General features: G+C 37.1%; 1 protein-coding gene across 1 annotated transcript in view; it reads right to left on the bottom strand.

Moving 5' to 3' along the window:
• Positions 1 to 263: 263 nt before the first annotated feature.
• The window catches only part of GC (GC vitamin D binding protein), a 35636-nt gene continuing 15447 nt past the window's right edge, over positions 264 to 20452 (bottom strand). Inside the window, exons 4-13 of the mRNA XM_037063443.1 lie at positions 19017 to 19228; positions 17492 to 17624; positions 17091 to 17185; positions 13199 to 13328; positions 11875 to 12077; positions 10419 to 10548; positions 9883 to 9980; positions 7822 to 7954; positions 2888 to 2942; positions 264 to 433 (exon numbers count right to left, since the gene is read on the bottom strand). Coding sequence (XP_036919338.1) covers positions 2907 to 2942; positions 7822 to 7954; positions 9883 to 9980; positions 10419 to 10548; positions 11875 to 12077; positions 13199 to 13328; positions 17091 to 17185; positions 17492 to 17624; positions 19017 to 19228 — 1170 coding nt within the window. The 3' untranslated portion in view covers positions 264 to 433; positions 2888 to 2906. The remainder of the gene's footprint in view (positions 434 to 2887; positions 2943 to 7821; positions 7955 to 9882; positions 9981 to 10418; positions 10549 to 11874; positions 12078 to 13198; positions 13329 to 17090; positions 17186 to 17491; positions 17625 to 19016; positions 19229 to 20452) is intronic.

Below are 20452 nucleotides of genomic sequence, written 5' to 3'. Positions count from 1 at the left end.
TTTATGGCCCAAGGCTGGCTAACTTTTCCTTAATAGTACCTAAGCCTGAGAGGTAATCAAGGAATGGAGCTTAGTGTGTTGGGAATTGTAAAGGGGATGCTGAAAGCTGTGGATCAGCTTTGGATGCTGATGGAGAGGCACAGCAGGGTTCTAGAAATAAGCAGGGGCTTGTGAGGTTGAGGCTGCCTACTGCAGTGTCTTTGTGCAAACTACAGGCACAGTGTTGTGAAGGTCAGCATTGTAATGTCATCCTCAGACATTTATGGTTTGCATTCTATTTCAATTTATTTTGATAGCAAATTGTTGTACTTATCATCGTACAAAGGTGTTGCGGCTGATAAAAACCGGGGAGTACCTAGTTTTCCCCCCAGGAGCGTGGCTCTGCCTGGGTTAGGTCTCAGGTGGCGTTTCCAGGATGGTTCCAGCTTTAGGTCTATGAGAACCATGGAAATACATGTTAGAAAAACAGAGCTATTGGGCAGCAATCATAATACTGCTTGACAGTCAAGTTATTTTTATGTTCAAAGATGAACCTGTGTGGCGTGACCCACCTAACCTAATGAAGTCAGAGTAAAACAATGTAGGAAAGTCCCAATATCTGCATATAAAGCCATCACATAGGTTAAGGTACATTATATGCCTTTTTCCTCAATAATGTGTGTAACTTCCTACTTTATGAGAGTGAATATTCACTGCCAGAGTGGGGGAGGAGACAAAACAGCAACACTGGCAAATAAGCCTGCCCCCCACCACTTCCGGTTGGGGGATTGAGATAATAGTTTAGTTTGGTAGTTGCATTTTAGTGGAACAGAATGGGAGTTGCTATCAAATCACCTATTTTGTAATGAGGCAAACGTGTCTTCCCCTTGATTTTTCCTTTTTCTAAGACAGTACAGAGTTGAATCAAAACTCTGTTTGCACAGTGAAAGAAGTTCCATCTTTCATTGTTCTCCATGAGTTTGGGCCTTGGAGTGTGGTTTCTCTCACACCGTAAGCACCTGGTGGTGCTGAGTGTGATTCTGGTATTTCAGGTATTTTCTTTCAACCTGTCTTTCTTTCAACTTTCTTTCAACTTTCTTTCAACCAGTGTGAGCCAACTTTTCTATCCTTGGCAACCCAGGAAATACTAATTGCTTCCAAAACTGTAGGAAATAAAAAGATAACTGCCTTTGTGGGACTTATTAAGAGACAGTAATTGTCTCTCCAATAGGCATGCAACTATGGCCACAGTCAATTCTGGAGCTTGAAGAAAAATCAACCAAAGGGACCAGTAACTGGGAGGATGACAACTCAGGTTTGTAATAAGACTTTAGTTAAGAATGAAACCATTGAAGGGAAGACGTGAATTATAGGTGTGCCTGAGAACGGGAACGCGTGGGACAAAGGCTTCAGCTTTTGTAAGCTGTTCGAATCTCTGAAGGGGAGTAGGGTTTCGTTGAAAAGAAATACCTAACCAGCCAGAGTTGGTTTAATAGCTCTAGGAACTAAGGAGAGTTTCCCCTTAGAATTGTGTGAGGCCATAGTGGTCACCGAAGTCAAATTCTCTCCTGAGAGCAGGCTGTGGAGGGAAAGCTTACCGTTGCAGAGTGCGATGGCTAAGCCTGATTCCACATGTGGAATGTATTTTTTAGCTTCTCGTCTTTGCAAGACAAGTGGCCTGGATAGATTTTTGTGTCCAGAAAATTTCATGTAACTTAATTTTCTAAAAGAACCTATTATGCATCTTTGTCAAATAGACACCTGGGCGTTAGCACCCACACCCCCACCCCTCCAAATAGTTTTAGTGACTGCTTCACACTGAACAGCTTGGGCCACTTCTGCCATTGGACGGCTGACTTGTTACAGTGAGAGAAATCACAGAGGCAGCAGTAGCAGGGAGAGCAACTTTGCTAGTATTACTGCTATTATTTTCTACACATTTTATACACATATTCTCAGTCATCACAACAATACTGAGAGGTAGCTATAATTTTCTTTTTACAAAGAAAAAACCCTTAAGCTTTAGGGAATTGAGATAACTCATTCAGGTTCACAAAGATAGTTAGAATGGGGATTCTAATCCATATTGGTTAATTCCAAAAATAAGTTTCCTTGACTAGCCCCACTGTACTTCCTCTCAGTGTTTTTTGTTTTATTTTTTACTGTTTTCAGATAATTTGCATAGTTGAGAGTTGAAAACCTGAATATGATGGAATGATTTAATTTCACTTGTCAATAGCTCTTGCATCTATCTCATTTTGCGGGAAGTTGTCAGTAAATCAGAAAAATGAAAATCTCACATCATTGAAAATCCCCAACTCAATTAAGATCTAAGGTAAACTGAAACCATTATTTTTATAAATTTGTAAATCTCAGAAGTAATAATAAAATGAATACAATTAAATCTAGGGAGAAATTTTTTTGTTGAAATATACAAAGTTGAGGTCATCTGCAGTTTAAAACATGGAATTTTGTCACATGCAATATCTGAAAGAGGCAAGTGATAATGTCTCAATAGTATTGCTTTAAGAATGCCTCTTTTCTCCCAAGAACACTACTGTGTTATCTTTAAGACTTGGTGAACTCTGTCTTTAACTCATTTTTTCTATCAATTGCATCAAAATCCCTGAAATGATCTTCATGCTGTCATTATCTTAGCTATGAGCTTATGATGGACATTGTCCAGACTGGGGACCCAGATTCTAGTCCTAAATGTGCTAGAAGTTGGTTGCATGTAGTAGCGTAAGCTCCTTAACTTTTCCAGATGCTTAATCCTCCCATCTGTAAAGTAAGTTTGAATGGCTAATAGTTAGAATAAACAATTTGAAAGGCTCCTTCCCATTCTGTGATTTTTAAAATACATTCCACAAAGCTGAGTTTTCTCGCTGCCTTTAAAACCAATACTTACCTAGGATAGTTCATATACATCAAGACTGCAGGGTACTTTTCATTTCAGCATCAATCTGAAAAATTTTAAAAAGTTATGTAATTATTCATGAAATATTTTATTTGCAGACTATTAGATTAGTGAAGGTAAACAATTTAAACCTTGATTAGAGAAAGGTTTTCTTGTTAAAATGCAGTTTTGTATCGAACTTTTATTGGCCAGCCTTCATATTTACTTAGTTTTACAAATCCCTGCCCTTGGACGGTTGAGAGTCTTCTATGAAAAATAGACAAGAAAAAAAGGGCTAATTACTGGGTGTGCACAGGGTGTTAGGGGGCTTGAGTGCCAGAGAAGTGTTCCAGAGTGATATCTAAATCAAATCCTGAATCTTGGTGACAGACAATCAGGTTACAGAGTGAATATGATGTAGTACAGGAGAGGGGTCTTCATGTGCAAAAGCCTTAAGGTAAGAGCAGGTGTAAAGTACTTAGGAAAACTGCAAGGAGTACAGGGGAACCGAAGCAGGAAGAATAAACTGTAAGGAGGTGGTGGGGGAAAATGGATAGAACTATACTTGAACAACAGTAAAAAAATACATTAAATTTAAAAAGCAAGAGTAGATTAGTCTCAACAGGAAAACAATGGTCCAAATTGTCTTGTTAAAGAAAATAGACTTCAATTTAGAAGCAATGTAGAGCAATTAGAGGAACGAATTAGCCATTTTGTGTTCGACAAATGTTATTTTGACATATGTACAGAGATGGGGTTGGGTGTGAGGCCTTGTGGGTGATTGGAGATGAGAGACCAATTGGGAGGTAGTAATCAGGCAAAAAAAGATTGCCTAAATATAAGTATTAATAATGCAGAAAACGTTTAGGGATTTATTGAGAGATTTTTTTCAAAATACAGGAGAGAAAGAAAAATGGGGAGACGGGAAGGGGATGAAAGAGGAGAAGGCAGTCAGCCTCCTCTTTGCCCTGTGTCTGCTTGACTGTTCCCATTTGTTTCTGTTTTCAAGATATTATTGATCAACTCCAGCAGGAAATAGTGGCTCTCTAAATATTTTGTAAAATCCTAGTTGATGCCCACTAGCACTCTGTTGAGACAGCTTAGTGGAAGCATGGTAATGAGATAACAGAAGCGTGCCTAGGGATGCCCTGTCTGAATAATTGTGGAGAGAGAAAAAATTGCAAGTCTAATTTTGCAATATTATGTTTTTCTGCAGTCAATGGACCCCAGTGGCATAATAAAGAGTGCGTTGGTGGAGCCAAAAGAAAATTAAAGTGATTGTTCTATTTTCTGATCATTCAAGGTCAGGGTGAGAGTAAGGCTAGGTTATTTCATAAAAAATGGAAATATGGTTCAAAAGGCCCTCTGCCACTCTCCGAGCGACTGTGCCAAGTATATTTAGAACGGCAGATGGAGGTGGATCCCAGGATAGAGATGACTCGGAGGGAGTGGGCTTTACTTTTAAGGCAAATAATTGTCAAATGTCGGACAGGCAGATTTAATGGTAAATTTTAATCCAAATGTTATAGGACAAGTGGAACAAATATTCATACTAAGCATTGAGAATTGTAAAGTGAGAGCTGTTCTATCAGATTTTTGCCAGAGCATGAAGTCAAAACAGAGGTGATCTCGCTTACCTAGCTATGAGGCCAATGGGGAAAGAAAATCAGAGAGGTTAATAGAAACCCGAGAGGGTCTCTTTCCAAGTGCTCTAAATAATCACTTGTGCCAGGTGTCTTAACAACCCCATTCATCTCACTCTCCTTTAGCAAATGCTGCCAGACTGCCTCCTTGGCAGCGCCACTGCTGTAAATTTACTGGTTATAAAGCCAGAAAACAAAGTTACAAACTTGTCTTACTGTTGTAGTTGAAAGTAGTTTTTAAATGGCAGTGTGTTACCATGAAATCTATGCTGAAAAGCGACTAAAAAACACGAAAAGCAAGACACTTGAAGGAAAGAAGCTTGCATTTTGTGCATAAAGCTGTTTGTGTTGTGTGATGTCATAAAAGGAAAGTGTGTATTTACTATTTTTTTGTTGTTGATATTTAGAGATGGAAGGAGGTGGGGGGAGAGAGAGAGAGAGAGACATCAGTTTGTTGTCCTACCTATTTCTGCATTCACTGGTTGATTGTGCATGTGCCCTGAGCAGGGTGGGGAACAACCCACAACCCTGGCATTAGAAGATCAGGATAATGTTCTAACCAACTGCGCTACCCGGCCAGGGCCAGGAAAGTGTGTATTTAGCCAGAGATAATGGGGACTGAGGGAGAGTTACAAAAGTGACATATTTGACAGAATGTAGATATACATTTAGATGTTTCCCCTTTTTTCATAATTAAATTAGACCCTCAAAGAAAATTCTGCTGATTTCATTTTTATGGGATAAGACAATCTAAATTTACCTGTTATATTACCAAAAGCAAACTGGTAGTAAAGGAAGGAACTGCTCAATTTAGTTGTTTAATGCTAAATGTTTTAATGTCAATATGATGAAAATGAGCTCTTTCTGGTTTTTTTATTAGAATTTTTTGGGTTTGAATTTTAATAAAAAGAAAAATATCTATTTCTTAGCAGAATCTAAAGAATGAGCACTTATTCTACTATACTCATTTCATAAGGAATTCTGACTCTATAAATTGTTACAAAGAATTCTAGCAATTAGATTTGTAACTAGGGGAAAAATGTAGAATTGGAAGAGAAACTAATCTCTCTCTAAGGGTACAAAGAAAAATGAACAAGATGTAAAATTTATCAATTTGTCAAACTGATTAAGACTTGTTAGGCACTATCTAACAAGTGCCTAACTAAAAAACAAAACAAAACCTCACTACAATATTAAGACAATTTGTAAGCATACCTAAATATTTTAAAAAATACTTTATACAGGTTAATTTTTAAAAAGTCACTCAAGTATAAAAAGGTTGCTAAGGGTAACAGAGAGTAGACTTTTTTTCTGGTTGATGGAGGAAGCCTGATTAGACTCAGCAGAAATTATGAGGGGATGTCATGGCTAAATGTTAAGAAACAATATTCTCATCAGTGGAGCTTTCTGGCAGTGAAATAGGCTACTTGTAGGAGAAAACAGTGTAGATGTTTAAGTGGAGGCTGAATGGTCTCTGAATGAAATCACTGACTAAAAAATTATACTAGATGATCTTTATAGTCTTTCTATGGTTACATTTTAAGACTTTTTAAAATTAGGTTCTTGGATACTTTCAATGCACTCTAATAGAACAGTGAATAATTACAACTGAGGGGAGCCTGCTTTCATGAAATGAAATGAGGCCGTATTGCTTTTATGTTTTACGAGATGGGTAAAAATTCACATGACTTCTTGGGGGGAACATTCTTTAACTTATAGTGGAAGTTTCTAATTGGCATTATATCATTAGCCCAAGTGGTATTTACTTTTACATTGTAGGTAAATTATGTGCAAAAAAAGGATTCAAAATGTATTATAAATGCTTGTTCTCAAACACACGAGAAACGATCGTAAACACTCAGAAAATCTCAGCCACCACCAGAGCAGGGGAACAATGCGACTTAATGTCATGAACTTCAGAAAGAGGTAGAGGAAGGAAGGAGACGTTTCGATAAGGTGTATAGTTGGTCTGAGCCCTGCATCTACATTGGAAATGGAATGGGTGAGATGACAGAATTGTAATTGTCACTAATATTTCCAAGTTAGTAGTAATAGTAAAATAAAGTGTTGCCCTAACCTTTGACCCTTCTCAACAATCGAATTGACTGCTAAAGAGTTACAAGTCAAATGGATGATATGAACAAATGAGTTGAATGTGCATGAAAAAGGCTAACAAACACCTTCCCATGGAAAAGGATAGAAACTGACTTGGTGGAGAAAGACCTTTCGTAAGAGATGCAACAAGATGTTAGAGAAAGCACAGATCAGGCCCACTGGTGACGGAGCCGCACAGCCTAGCCTGGGCCCTCCTTCCTCACACCTTCTGTCCACACAGAACACAAGCCTCACATTAGTTTTAGAGGCGAGAACTAATAAGCTCAGATGCAGTGAAAGGCATATACTAATTTACCTACTGTCAGAAACTAAAAAGTCTGGCTGGAACTTAACAAGGTAAACAAAATAAATGATCTGATAACTATGCAACTACATTTGAAGAAAGGGGAATACAGAGAAGGGGGTAGGAAAGGAGGGAGGCATCTAGGGGTTGGGCGGGGAATCATATTTAAAGAAAGATGAACCCAAGAAATAACAAATTAGAAGAAGTAGGGAAGGAAATTAGAAAATATGAGCTCAAATGTCTTTATCTTTCAGCATTGGAAACCAATGGAGAGTGTCTAGAAGAAAAACTTGTAATTCAAGTAACTCCAACACTTTAATATTAATATATTTTTTAATTTTTAGAAAATAACTGCTATGGCAAAGAAATGTGTGATGTTTAGTAATTAAGTTGCATCTCTTTTTCTGGTGTTACATTAAAACAAAATTAATTTTTATAATTAAGAGAAGGTGTGGTATAGTTCATTTTTTAAAAGTATCTCTATTTTGTCAATCTACATAATAATTATATGCATACACATATATGAGTAGATGAAATAAAAATTGCATACAGTAGTTAACTACACTGTTAGATGGACTAATATTTCTGTTTTTTTTCTTTCATTAAGAAAAGCTGTTATAGGTACAACCTACAACTTGAAAAACACTACACTATACTTTGTTGCCTATATTCACTTTTATTTAAAACTGTAAAATTTCCTAAGCTTTGCAACTACCTCAATTTGCTTTTAAATTAACATAACATAAAAGTCTTTTTTTCTCACTTTAATTGTAAAGACAACAAAGTTATTATAGCACCAGGAAAAGGCATAATAGTATTTCAATAACAAAAAGAAACAAGTGAGTCACAGTGCGTACGTCTTTACAAATACTGTGCATGATCAGTGGGTTAGCAAATCATCTTACCGCAGAATCACAGTAAAGGGGAGGTGAGTTTATGGAACAGCACTTGGAGGCAAAGTCTGAGCGCCTGTCAACCAGCTCTTCGAGTTCTGCGGCTGTGGCATCAGGCAACTGGGCTCTTAATCGCTCTGTCAGCCTGAAAGAGCATTTGGGGGGCAAGGTTTTACACAGTGTATTCTGCTGTATAAACGTTTCTAACGCATAAGAGATCCATTTCAGATCTGTTACAACAAAAAGTGAAAATAGAAACACTTGCCCCTCTAAGAAATGTGTATCTGGGGAACTGTTTTTAGTGACTCAATTTGAGGATGGACAGTGAAATCTACATGTCTTTTAAGATCATGAAAGAAAACGTACAAACTGCTGCTGAATTTGAATTCCAGCCTTTCCCCTTTCATTCACTCAATTATATCATCTTGGATAACTTCTCCCTCTGTTTTTCTTAACCTTTCATCTCCTGTCCAGTTCTAAATTTCAAGCTCCTTAAAAGATATTGCCCTGGTAGAAATTCATGCCACGGGTACACTTGCCCCCTCAATTTGCTTACTCAACTAGGAAAGGCTGAAACAAGGTCAGGGACCTTCAGCTCTTGCTTTTCGCTCTACTATTAACCAGCTGTCCATCTCACTGTGAAGGTGGTGCTAGGATATGAATTCTCTTGATTTGTTTCCAGTTTGAACTGTGTACGATCTTGGTAATTCTCTATCCTCGTGGTGGACAACTCAGCCTGGTTTTATGACTTTCTCCAAGAATACTTACTAGCCCAGTAGTAGTCACCGAGAGGTGGAAGAGACCGAACTTTACTTAGAGTTGGGTTTGGCAAGTGGATGTTGGGAAGGGATAAAGAGGGTCAGGGGGACTAGCTTGCTCCTAAAAGCATTATCGAAGTGAATTGGTTCCAGCTGGAAGTAGAAACAAGCGCAACCGGAAGGAACTCAGAGGATGGGAGAAGAAAAGAGGTGGGATTTCAAGTAGACTGGATTGCCTCAATCTTTCCTAATTTCATAACCTTAAATGTCAATTCTACCACAGTGCATCTGGAGTAGATGCAATTGCTCCATGCAATCCTGGAGTTCCCAACTGTTGGAAGAGAACTTAATCTTGCATTATCCATTTAACATTATGGTATATTACCTTCATACTATTCTGTTAATCACACAATTTTCTGATAACTGTTAAACAATTTTGAATCTAAGGGTTTTGTTTTACTTTTTTTCTTCTTATTTTTTCCTTTTTCATCTTTTTTCTTTCTTTTATCGGCTTTCACAGTTGTGCTAAGGTTGATTTCATGGTGGTCATTGAAAAAGGTGTTCAACTTTGTGGATTCTTTAGAAGGGTCTTTTTGAAGAGTTTTATTTGTGCTGGAGGCCTGTGTTGTTCAAGATAATTGGAAATAAAGCTAATAAATCTACTTAATAAAGTTGAGAATGTCATGGTCTTCTCAACAGACACATTTTCTAGGAACCCAATAAAACTACTTTCACTATTATGGCTACTTATTCTAACGTTAACACCTATTGGTAAAGAAATGGCTTCTCCTAATGGAGAAAAATGACAGTTGTACCACATTATGGATGATCAATTCACATTTGTATTTGCTATTCATAGAGGATACATACTGGTGATGGATGATACTACACTTAATTGAAAATTTGGGTCCTCTTGTCAGATGATATGATCTTCAGTTAGACAACATTTTCCAGCAGTTTTATAGTTTCTTAATCATAGTATATAGCAACATGTATACAGATTGCTTTTGGGCAAAAATGTTGATAAACTACAGACTAATATTTTTTTAATCAAGTCCCCACAGATCTTATAATTTATATATTTTGGCTGTGTTTGAATTGACCTCTCACCTGATATAGGCGGCTTTTTTCCACCAGAAAACTGTTTCTTATACAGATAAAAGATTTGAATTACTTTTAAAGAATCTCTTTTAATTGAACCTCCTATTGCTGTTGCTCACTTAACCACATCTTAAGTCTTCAACTATGCGTTCAGATCACAATTCTAGGCTAATATTGATCAATTTGGAGGATGCAGCTAGAAAAAGGCCCTTACTTTTTCTTGTACTCAGTAAATGTGTTTTCTGAATAATCTGCACATAGTTCTTGTCCCTTGTCAATGAGAGAAGATAGTTCCTTCTTCAGTTGAGGGACCTGTAAGAAAATAATAATTACATAAAAATATTTATCTTAGCACTGCTCTCGGAGGCATCCAATCAATTCTGTGTAACATGTTAGTATGGGTGTTTAATCTACACCAGACATTAGCAAATATTTTCTGTATAAAGCCAGATAGTAAATATTTTAGTCTTTGTAAGCTATACATAGTTTCTGTTGTAACTACTTGACTCTGCCATTTTGGCACAAAAGCAGCCATAAATAATGCATAAACAGCGAGCATGGTTTATGTATGAGCACTGAAATCTGAATTTCATATAACTTTAATGTCATGGAATGCTAATCTTTTTGTTAAAAGCCATTTAAAGACGTAAGGCCATGTGAAAACAAGCACCACTCCAGATGTGGAGCATGAGCATCTGTGCCAGCCCTTCATCTAGACCAGGGTTGATGTAGAAAGCGAGCCAAGGGTACCTTAGCATTAAAGCAGGCAGTAGAATCTTCAGAGGCACAGCATTCTTGAAGGCTTTCCAGGGTTGGCTCAAGTGCTTTACTGAGAAAGACTTCTGGAACGTGAGTCCTCCTAGCAAGTTCAAATGTGTACCTGGCATGAGAGAGAGAGAGAGAGAGAGATACACTTCAACATCCAGGAGTATCTTTGTGGGTCTGTGTCACATTTAGAAATTTTACATCCATAACAAAGGTAGGGCACCTGATTTGTGCATCTTTATCTAAAAAAAAAATTTAGCTAAAACAATCCAAATCAATAGGTCTAGAATTAAAAAACAATATTCTCACTGAAATGTAAGTTATTAGTAATTGCTTTGAAGTTATTACTGAATGAAATCATAGTTCAGTAGTTAATATCTTAGTTCAGTAATTAATACTAAACTAAAGCTTTGAATGTACTGTATGAGGGGGACCCCAAAATCTAGAATTTATTATAAAAAATTACATGTTTATTCTTAAATTTTTAAACTTGAGTCACCTTCAAAGTACTCTCCATTTGATGTAATACACCAATTGAGACTTTTTTCCACTACTCAAAACAGTTTTTGAACTCATCAATTTTTTTATGCCTTTAATGCTTCTGCCATTTTTTATTTCATCTCTTTCACATCAGAAAAAACCTTTCCCTTTGAGGACATTTTTCTTCTGGGGGGGAAAATCACTCAGGAAGAGACTGGGTGGATAGGGAGGGTGGGGCATGGGGTCATGACATTTTTGGTCAAAAACTGATGAACACTCAGCACAATGTGGGTAGGTGTGGTCATAAATACCCATCATGAAATCTGCAAATGTGTTGTGAGAGTCTTCAAAAAAAATTCTCTAAAGCAAAATGCAGCTTCTCACAACAACACCAGCTGGTATTGATGTATGTGGGTTCCTAAAATACTCACCTAGCAAGGGAAGCCTGTACTATATGGCATTTTGGGGGAATCCTCTTTATATATATATATATATATATATATGGTCACATACTATATAATGCATACATATCTACTTCAAATGTATATGGAACTGTCCTATAGCATAATTAATTCTATATGAAGCATCAAGTAGGTACTTTAATTAGCTTTTCTGTGAAAATAGATTTGTGTAAATTGTTTCCTTAGCCCACTGCCATCTATGCATTTATAAAAACAGAGTATTAAGACAAATACAGCATTTCAGCACAGTCTGAATTCTGCTCTCTGATACTGGTAAATGATTTTCTGACCTATTAATCCAACCTACTTGTGAAATAACTTTATGCCATGAATATGCATATACTATTCATAAAAGATGCAATTCATCATGCATTTATCATATCTCTTTTCTTAGTGAAGCCAGGTACAGGTTTACCATTTCTGCCCCATCAAGTTTATTTGTTACTTAATGCTCATGAATATTGACACTGTTAAGAACATTATAGATCAGCTCTACTTACTTATCCATGGCTTTGGTGTTGCCTTTGCCACAAACATCTTGACTGGTGGGCAACTCAAGTTCTGGCAGCTCTGGTGGTTGGGCGGCTGGTGTGAAGTAAGTACACATAAAAATGTCCATAGGTGTTTTTTCTTGACAACAGTCCTCAAACTTAGTGTTCTTCGTGGATAAGTTGTCACAGATTTTTACTGTGTGTTCAGGCAGCTACAAAAGTAATTGTGATTTTATGCACTGTTAGTTTTTCTGAGAAGTCCAACTAGAAATAAGGAAGGTTTACATAGGCTTACCAGCCCTGGCATGGTATAAATATAAAAGTCAGTGGGAACACTCTTAGAAAGTAAATCTGCAGAATATTTGTGGAGGGCCATTTGTCAATATGTACTGAAAGCCTTAACATGTACAATTTGACTTCCAAGAATGTATCCTCATAAATTCGCTATAAGCCTATAAAAGACAGCATTACTTAAAATGCAAAAGGTGAAACACTGAAACCCAATAACAGAGTACTGGTTAAATAGAATAAGGTATATCTAAAAGATTGGCATAGTACATTTTATCTATCTATCTAGCTACCTACCTACCTGGGGCTGGGGGGTGGAGGGAGAGAGAGAGACAGACAGATGGACATCAAGACCTACTAGCCATTGGAAGTCAGATTATAGAAAACACGTATTAACATAGACATGTTTTCTTAACAGAAAAAGACCAGGCAGCGTAACGTCACTGTTACTGTAGAGGTCCACGGACTCAGAGAGTGGCATGTATCAAAAGTAATTGTTCTAGTTCATCTCTACTTAAAAGTATCAGGTAAATGAAAAATTGTGAAATAAAAACCAAATGATCAAATTATGACAGGCATTCAATATAAGAAAAATCATAATTTCTAATAGTATAATTGTTGCAATATTGTCTAAAAGAACTTTAATATGGAAGTTATCTGTATCTGTACTGCGTAATACTAGTGAGCATTTGAACTGGGGCTAGTATGAACTTAAGAACTGAAGTTTAACTTTTATTTAAGTTTAATTATAATTAACTTAAATAACCATACATGGCTAATGGATACTGTGCTGGGCTCTGCAGTTACACTAAATTCTTAGGAATCAGGAAACCTTTTGTGTGCGGACTTTGATACTTACTAGTTGTGTGACTTTAATTACTGATCTTTGCTAATATTCTGTTCCCTCCTCTGCAAACTGGAGTTAGTGTATTCAAGTTTCATAGGATACATGTGAGGGCCATTCTGATGATTCACGTAAAAGGTAGCTCAGAAGAGTGTATACTCTCGCCGCTGAGTGCGGGGCAGACGATGGGGATTCTCTTACCTCCTTGGCCATGCAGTCCTCAGAGGCAGACACACAGCACTTGGAGAGGATTGTGGTGACATCCTCAGCTAGCGGCAAAACATCCTCCAGATCAGCAGTAGGTGCTTTTTGGGCCAATTTTATGAGATGGCTATACAGTTAAAGAAGAACTGGTTAGCTTATTTCGAATCTCAGTTTCCCCAGTTTCATCATGAAAACAAACATTGGAGAAATAATGCCATAGTTTCGACTTTGTCTTCAGCAGCTGCATGCAACACATCGGCTAGGCAACGGGTCCTCCGTGCTGAAGCTATCGTTCAACCTCCTGCCATGTCCAACGAAGCTTTTCAAATTTTCAGTACTTTTATGCAGCTTGTCTTTTGGCCAGATCTACATAGTTGGAGGATGGCTTTAAAACGTTCTACCTAAAACGGCAGTAAGGAAAGCCCTAACATCTCTCTATTCATTCATAAGGCCAATGTGGTGTTTTGGGGGTCTCTCACACTTTCTTAAATGTCTTTATAAATTTGCTTACAGACTACAGTATAAATAGAACAAGGAATGAAGGCCTATAACCCTAAATCACAGAGTTGATAGATGTTGATGTTTCGGTGTGGAGCCTTTAAGTATTTTACAAGGAATTATGGTATACTCTTGATAAATTTATCTTTTTACTTAATGTATCAGGAATACTATGCTCTATATCATTAAATATTCTTTATTGTGACAAAAACCACATGACATGACATTTACCCTCTTGACCATTTTTGTGTGTAGTACAGTAATATTAAGTAAATCCATATCATTGTGACAGATGTCTAGAAGTTTTTTGTCTTGTAAAACCAGAACTCCCTGCCTGGTAAACACTGGCCACAGTGCCCCCCTCCCTTGACAACCACATTTGTACTTTACTTTCATGGTTTTCACTACTTTATATGCTCCGTGTGACTGGAGTCATATGGTATTTGCTCTTCAGTGACTGCTCATCTTGCTCCATATAATGTTCTAAGTTTTATCCATGTTGTAGCATGTGATAGGCTTTTTAAAGGTATATGCCATATTCTTTATTCATTCACCTGTTGGTGTACATTGGGTCACTCTTGCCTCTTGGCAATTGTGAATAATGCTGCAAGGAACATGGATGAGCAAATAACTTGAGACCCTGCTTTGCATTCCTAGAAATATATAGCGAGTGGGGGGAAAGTAGGTTTTTTACAGGCATGAGTACATGAAACAGAGTTTATTCTTGTATTATTTTATTATTATATTATTTTTCCATATGAACAACTGTAAACCTACTTTTGCCTCACCCTGTATGCAGAAATGGGATTGCTGAATGACAGAGAAATTCTGTTAATTTTTTGAGGAAACTGCATTGTTTTCCATACCGACTGCGCCATTTTGCATTTTTACCAACAGGGCACAAGGACTCCAATTTCTTCACATTCTCCCTGACACTTGTTAACACTTGTTATTTTCTGCTTTTTTGGGGGGTGTAGTGGCAATCTTAATGGGTGTGTGGTCGCACTGTGGTTTTGACTCATGTTTCCCCTATGATTAGAGCTGTTGAGCACCGTTTCACAGGCTAGTTGGCCATTTTTCTGTCTTGTTTGGGAAATTGTCTATTCAATTCTTTTTTAAAATGTATTTTATTGATTATGCTATTACAGTTGTCCCATTTTTTCTCCCCTTTATTCCCCTCCACCCTGCACACTCCCTCCCATAGCATTCCCTCCCTTAGTTCGTGTCCATGGGTCATACATATAAGTTCTTTGGCTTCTCCATTTCCCGTACTATTCCTAACCTCCCCCTGTCTATTTCGTAGCTACCATTTATGCTTCTTATTCTGGTACCTTTTCCCTCATTCTCCCTGCTCTGCCTCCCCACTGATAACCCTCCATGTGATCTCTATTTCCATGAATCTGTTCCTGTTCTAGTTGTTTGCCTAGTTCTTTTTTTGTTTTTGTTTTTGTTTTTGTAATCAGTTGATTCGGCATTTTGTTGTTGATTTGTAACAGTTCCTTAAGCACACTGGCTATTAAACCCTTACTAGAGACATGGTTTACAAATATTTTCTCCCATTCCATAGGTTTCCCTTTCACTCTGGTTTCTTTAATGCTCACAAGTTTAAGTTCAATGTATTCTTATTTGTCTATTTTTGCTTTTGTTGACTGTGCTATGGAATTAATTGCAATAAATCATCGCCAAATCCAATATCCTGAAGTTTCCCCTGTGGTTTTTTTAGGAGTTTTATAGTTTTAGATTTTTATGTTTAGATCTTTAATCCATTTCAAGTTCATTTTAACCTATGGTGTAAGGTAACGGTTCAACTTCATTCTTTGCAAGGGACCATCCAATTTTCTCACAACTACTTGTTGAAGAAACTTTCCCTCCCTTTTTTTTTTCATGTGTAGTCTTGGCTCCCTTGTCAAAAATCATTTATCCAGATATGTAAGGGTTTGTTTCTGAGTTCTCAATTCCACTCCATTGGTCTGTATGTCTTTTTATAGTAGTACTACATTCTGATTCTCGTTGCTTTGTAGTGTGTTTTCAAATGTGTGAAGCCTCCAACTTTGGTCCACTTTTTCAAGGTTGTTTTGGATATATGGAGTCCCTTGAGATTCTATTTGAACTAGGATGACATTATCTTTCTATTTCTGCAAATAAAAATGCCGTTGACATATTAATAGGAATTGCATTGACTCTGCAGGTTGCTTTGAATAGTATGAACATTTCTAGCAACATTAGTTCTTCTAAGCCACGAGCATAGAATGTGTTCCTATTTATTTTATATCTTCAATTTCTTTTAGTAATGTTTTGTAGTTTTCATTAATATTCCCTTATAATATAATTATAACGAAACTGTTTAGCCTTCTCTCAGATAGATACACCATAACTGATTTAAGTATGCACTCTATTCTAGGAACATTTAAAAAATCTTTATTTTTTTCATATTAAAAAAGGATACCAATATTTGTAGCTAAATCTTTGTTCACATTCAATGATATTTCTTTTAGGTAATTTTCTAGACACTAATAAAACTATAAATTTATGATTATGATAGATACGATATATCTTATAGGTTATTTTATATTATAAATTCCTAAGCTCTATTTGCCAACTATACTACTTAATGCAAAAGGAGAACTAAAGTGAGAAAACGCCACTTAGTGCTTCAGTAGTTCTAATGGAAAACTATTTTCAAAGGACTAATGAAAGTAGTTTCTATTCTCTTTAGGGAAGCTTAAGATCTGGTGCCAACACAAAATAAATTTTTATTTCCATTAAATGAACAAAGTTTGTGGATCAGAGTTAGAAGGAATTAAAGAGTGTTAATGCTGAAAAGATAAGCTAAAGCTGTCAAATCTGGGTGTCTGAGGAGATATGAGGGACGTATAGGTGTAGAAAATGTCAGAATTAAAACATGGGGTTAACAGGAGCCATACAAAAATAAAAGCAAAAGTTACAAATAAAGTAGCTAAGTAATCCGTATAAATTCACAAAGCTTTAAGAGATATATATTATATAGCACAAAGCTTCATATAATGAGAACCAAAGAAGTCTCTTTTGAAGACAAAAATGGGCAAAGCAAATTGCCGTTAATTAAAAAATAATTTTTTTTGTAGTATGTGCTGATATGAATTTTGAGGAAATGATTTCTCATGGTCTCTCAGTTTTCCCATATGACTGTATGGAAAAGGTTAAGAGCAAATTTCATGTTTTACAACATAGCCTTATTTCCTATTGTTTACATTCTGTGTAGAGAAAAACTGGGTTGTACTTTTGAGGATTATTGGGCATAACTCTAGAGTCTGTATATTCTAACACAAGCACTCTCTTAGAGAACCCCGGCATTGTGGGTAGGCAGGGCAGATTCAAACAGCTGCACATCCTGGGGGCACTTAATCCTTACCTGACCCTTGACTTCTCCTTCCCGTAAGCAGCATACTGTGAACAGATTCTATTGGACATAATGGTGAGAACAGATAAATGTTTAAGCTGGAGTCTCTAGAAAACAAATGAGAGAATCCCGTTAGACAGTTGAGGTCCATGGAAGGTGGTGTGTAGGAGTGAACAAAGAGACTAGTGATATCGTGACTGTCTGTTTTAACGACTACAAAACGGAATTCTGACCAAAGAAACATCGTTCTTTCTTTCCCAGAGGTGGTGGTATGTTTCTTTTTTCCAATGAACAAAATGCAAGAAAGGTATGTTCAAAACTTTTACTGATTTCAGGATCTGAGCTTCTACCTTTTTAAAAAAGGAATAGCTTTAATAGAAGAAAAAAGTAACTGTTTAATAAATGACACCTACCTCTTTCAGAAAGCATGCGGTAGGATTTGATGAGGTACAGCAAGACCCTACCATAGAGAGGTAGCTCTTGGTATAACCGACTAGAAGCGGCAGAGGGGCTTGTCCATAATTAGTGGAATATTCATACATAAATCTGTGGGGGGAAAGAATGATGGTCAAAACATTTGTGGGAAACAAAATCTACTTTTTCATAAATATTTTGATGGAGACAGGATATATGTGAAGTTAGTTTACGGTTTTAATATCTAAAAAGCACTAAAGATGTACAGAAAGCATTGTAATATCAGTCACTTAAAAAAAAGATTTTAATTATTTATTTTTGGAGAGAGGAAGGGAGGGAGAAAGAGAGGGAGAGAAAATTCAATGTGCCTCTCTCTCACGTGCCCCCTACTGGGGACCTGGCCTGTACTCCAGGCAGGTGTCCTGACTGAGAATCAAACTGGCAACCCTTTGGTTCACAGGCCAGCACTTAATCCTCTGAGCCAAACCAGCCAGAGCATCTTTCAATCAATATTTTTATTAAACAAATATAGTTTCTTTTCTAAATTTCCATGTTGATTGCTTGAGAGGAGAGGCCATTTATCCCTTTATTCACTTAGTGTCTACAATGGCTCATGGTAGGTGCTTATTGTCGTCAATTTAATTAAGATGAATGTAATTATGGGTTTGCTTTTTATTATCTCTCTCTGTTTACCATTCTGGACAATTACTATGTGTAGGTTTAGTTATTTATTGAAACCTTTTTAATTTTTAGGAGCATAAGTCTCCATGGACCTAAAAGAGACTCTAAAATCTTGAGCAAAATCCTCTGTGAAAATTTATAGAGATGGTCAAGCCAACCAAATTTTACAAAATTGTGGCCTTGATTTTATTCTTTTAAAGCCTCTTTGAATGCCACTACTTTTGATTTTTTGAATATAGATCTATTCTGATATTTTGAATATATGTTTTTCATTAAAATTGATTTTTTTCATATTTGGTTATTTTTATGATCCTCTAAGACTAATTTGGAGCATCTCTGCATAATCTGGGTTCTTATGAATGTAGTGTGTTCACATATGTCATACCCTGTGTGTCATATTCACAAGTCTTCCTTGAAATGTGAAGAGACAAGCTGTTGTTTCCTGTGCTTTAGTGGAAATTAAGTATTAACGTTGTGCCTAGCAATTAAGTTCAATCAGGTGGAGTATGCCAAGATCACTGGGTTAAGGGGCATCTCAGTAGCTGCCATCAGATATTTGAAAGCCTGTCACGAGGATACAGGATCCAAGTAACTCTGCTTCAAACACCAGATAGGGTGAATTGGGTGGGGGCTGGGAAAGATGACTTTTATCTCTGGCTGAGAAAGGTGTTTACAATAGTCTATGGTGACAGCAATGGGCTGGGCTCTCTTGGTTGGAAGTCAGGTTCTTCTTATTGGAAGTTGTCCAGGCTGCTGTCGAAAAGGTGTTTGTCTAGAGTCGGTGGTTAGATTAGATACCTTCCTAGTATTTTAGGCTTTAAAATTCTACTTCTTGCAACTCACTGGTCAGCAAATTCCTTGGGATCTTTCCTGAATGCCTCACAGATTTCATCATTACTTGGTTCCACATAGGTAGGGAATTCTTGTGGCTGGTGCTTCAGGGCGGCCATGCAGAGCTTCCGCTCGAGGCCCTCCTGGGTGCAGCACTCCGCGGTTCCCGAGTGCACCGGGAAGGGAGAGTCACTTTCACAGGACTTAGCAGACAGTGCTGACGTCTAGAAAGAGAGAAGGAAAACAAGTAAACTCATTTATGTACATACACATATACAAACATAGACACAAGTTTCCAGGCTTTAGTTCTCCCTTGGGCAAAGTATAACATCTGTAGTCTTACATTTTAAAATTCTCATTAATAACAAACTCTTCATGCCCAAGTCTCCATGAGATGATTTGTCAATGTAGCAAGTTGCGTAATCATAGTAATGGGCAAGTACAGGGTCTTACTGATGTTACTAAATGAATTTCCTCCGAGTAAGAAAACAATAGAACCTTTGTTAATAAGTGGACTGTATTTGCTTGCAGCCGTTAAAAAGCTTTATTCTCAAGTTCAGTGTTTCTGCACAGGGATATTAACATCTTCTGAAAACAAAAGAGGTCATTTCAAAAAGCTCCAATATGACCGCCCACCTGCTTTCCTCTGCAAATACCCAAAGAGAATGCGGACCTTCCCCGCTCTCCTCCCTTCCCTTTATTACCTGAGCAGACTCTCAACTCTTAATAGCTTTAGTCTTCTGCATTAGTTTGTGTTCTCTTAACCAGTGTTTCTTGAGCCCACATCTGCATTAAAATTTCTCACAGAATATATGAAAACAACAAATGCCTGGGCTGTACAACACAGAAATTCTGAAACAGTGGGTCAAAGATGAGGCCCTAGGATCTGTTTCTTCCCTGAAGCTTATGCTCATGTGAGTGATGGGCTGAAACCCTCTGGTCAAACCTCTGGTCATCTACTGCCTCAGCACTGATACACTGATACAGGGGGCAAACTAAACCCATGGCTAACAGGACCACCAAAGCAATTGTAGCAGTAAAATATTTACTTTGGGAAGAATCTGGGATGAAATTACGGTGGGAATGGCTGGGGTGAGTGGGAGTGGTGGGAGGAAATGAAGACAACTGTAATTGAACAATAGTTTTTTTTAAAGTTAAAATATGTAGAATAGAAATAGTCATCATGGAAAAATTATTTGGGGGTTTACATGGGTAAAAGTACTTTGAAATTCTCATTTTACATGCTTACATCTCTCATCCTCTCCCACATGTACCTTCCATCAGACTCAGAATTTAGGAATTCTTAGGAACTCTCTCTGTTTTATTCTTCTGTCTTTTTCCAGTGAGTCTCCTCTTTCATTCTATTTCTTTCCCTATCAACTTTACTGTTTTTTATGACCTCCTTTCAAATAAGAAATTTACAAAGAAAAAGCATGAACACATTTTAA

Source organism: Sturnira hondurensis, unplaced genomic scaffold (assembly GCF_014824575.4).
Source record: "Sturnira hondurensis isolate 20B ecotype Veracruz unplaced genomic scaffold, ASM1482457v3 Scaffold0014584, whole genome shotgun sequence".
Lineage (NCBI taxonomy): Eukaryota > Metazoa > Chordata > Mammalia > Chiroptera > Phyllostomidae > Sturnira > Sturnira hondurensis.
Note: the sequence above shows the minus strand (reverse complement) of the source record. Positions and strands in the feature narration are given on the sequence as shown.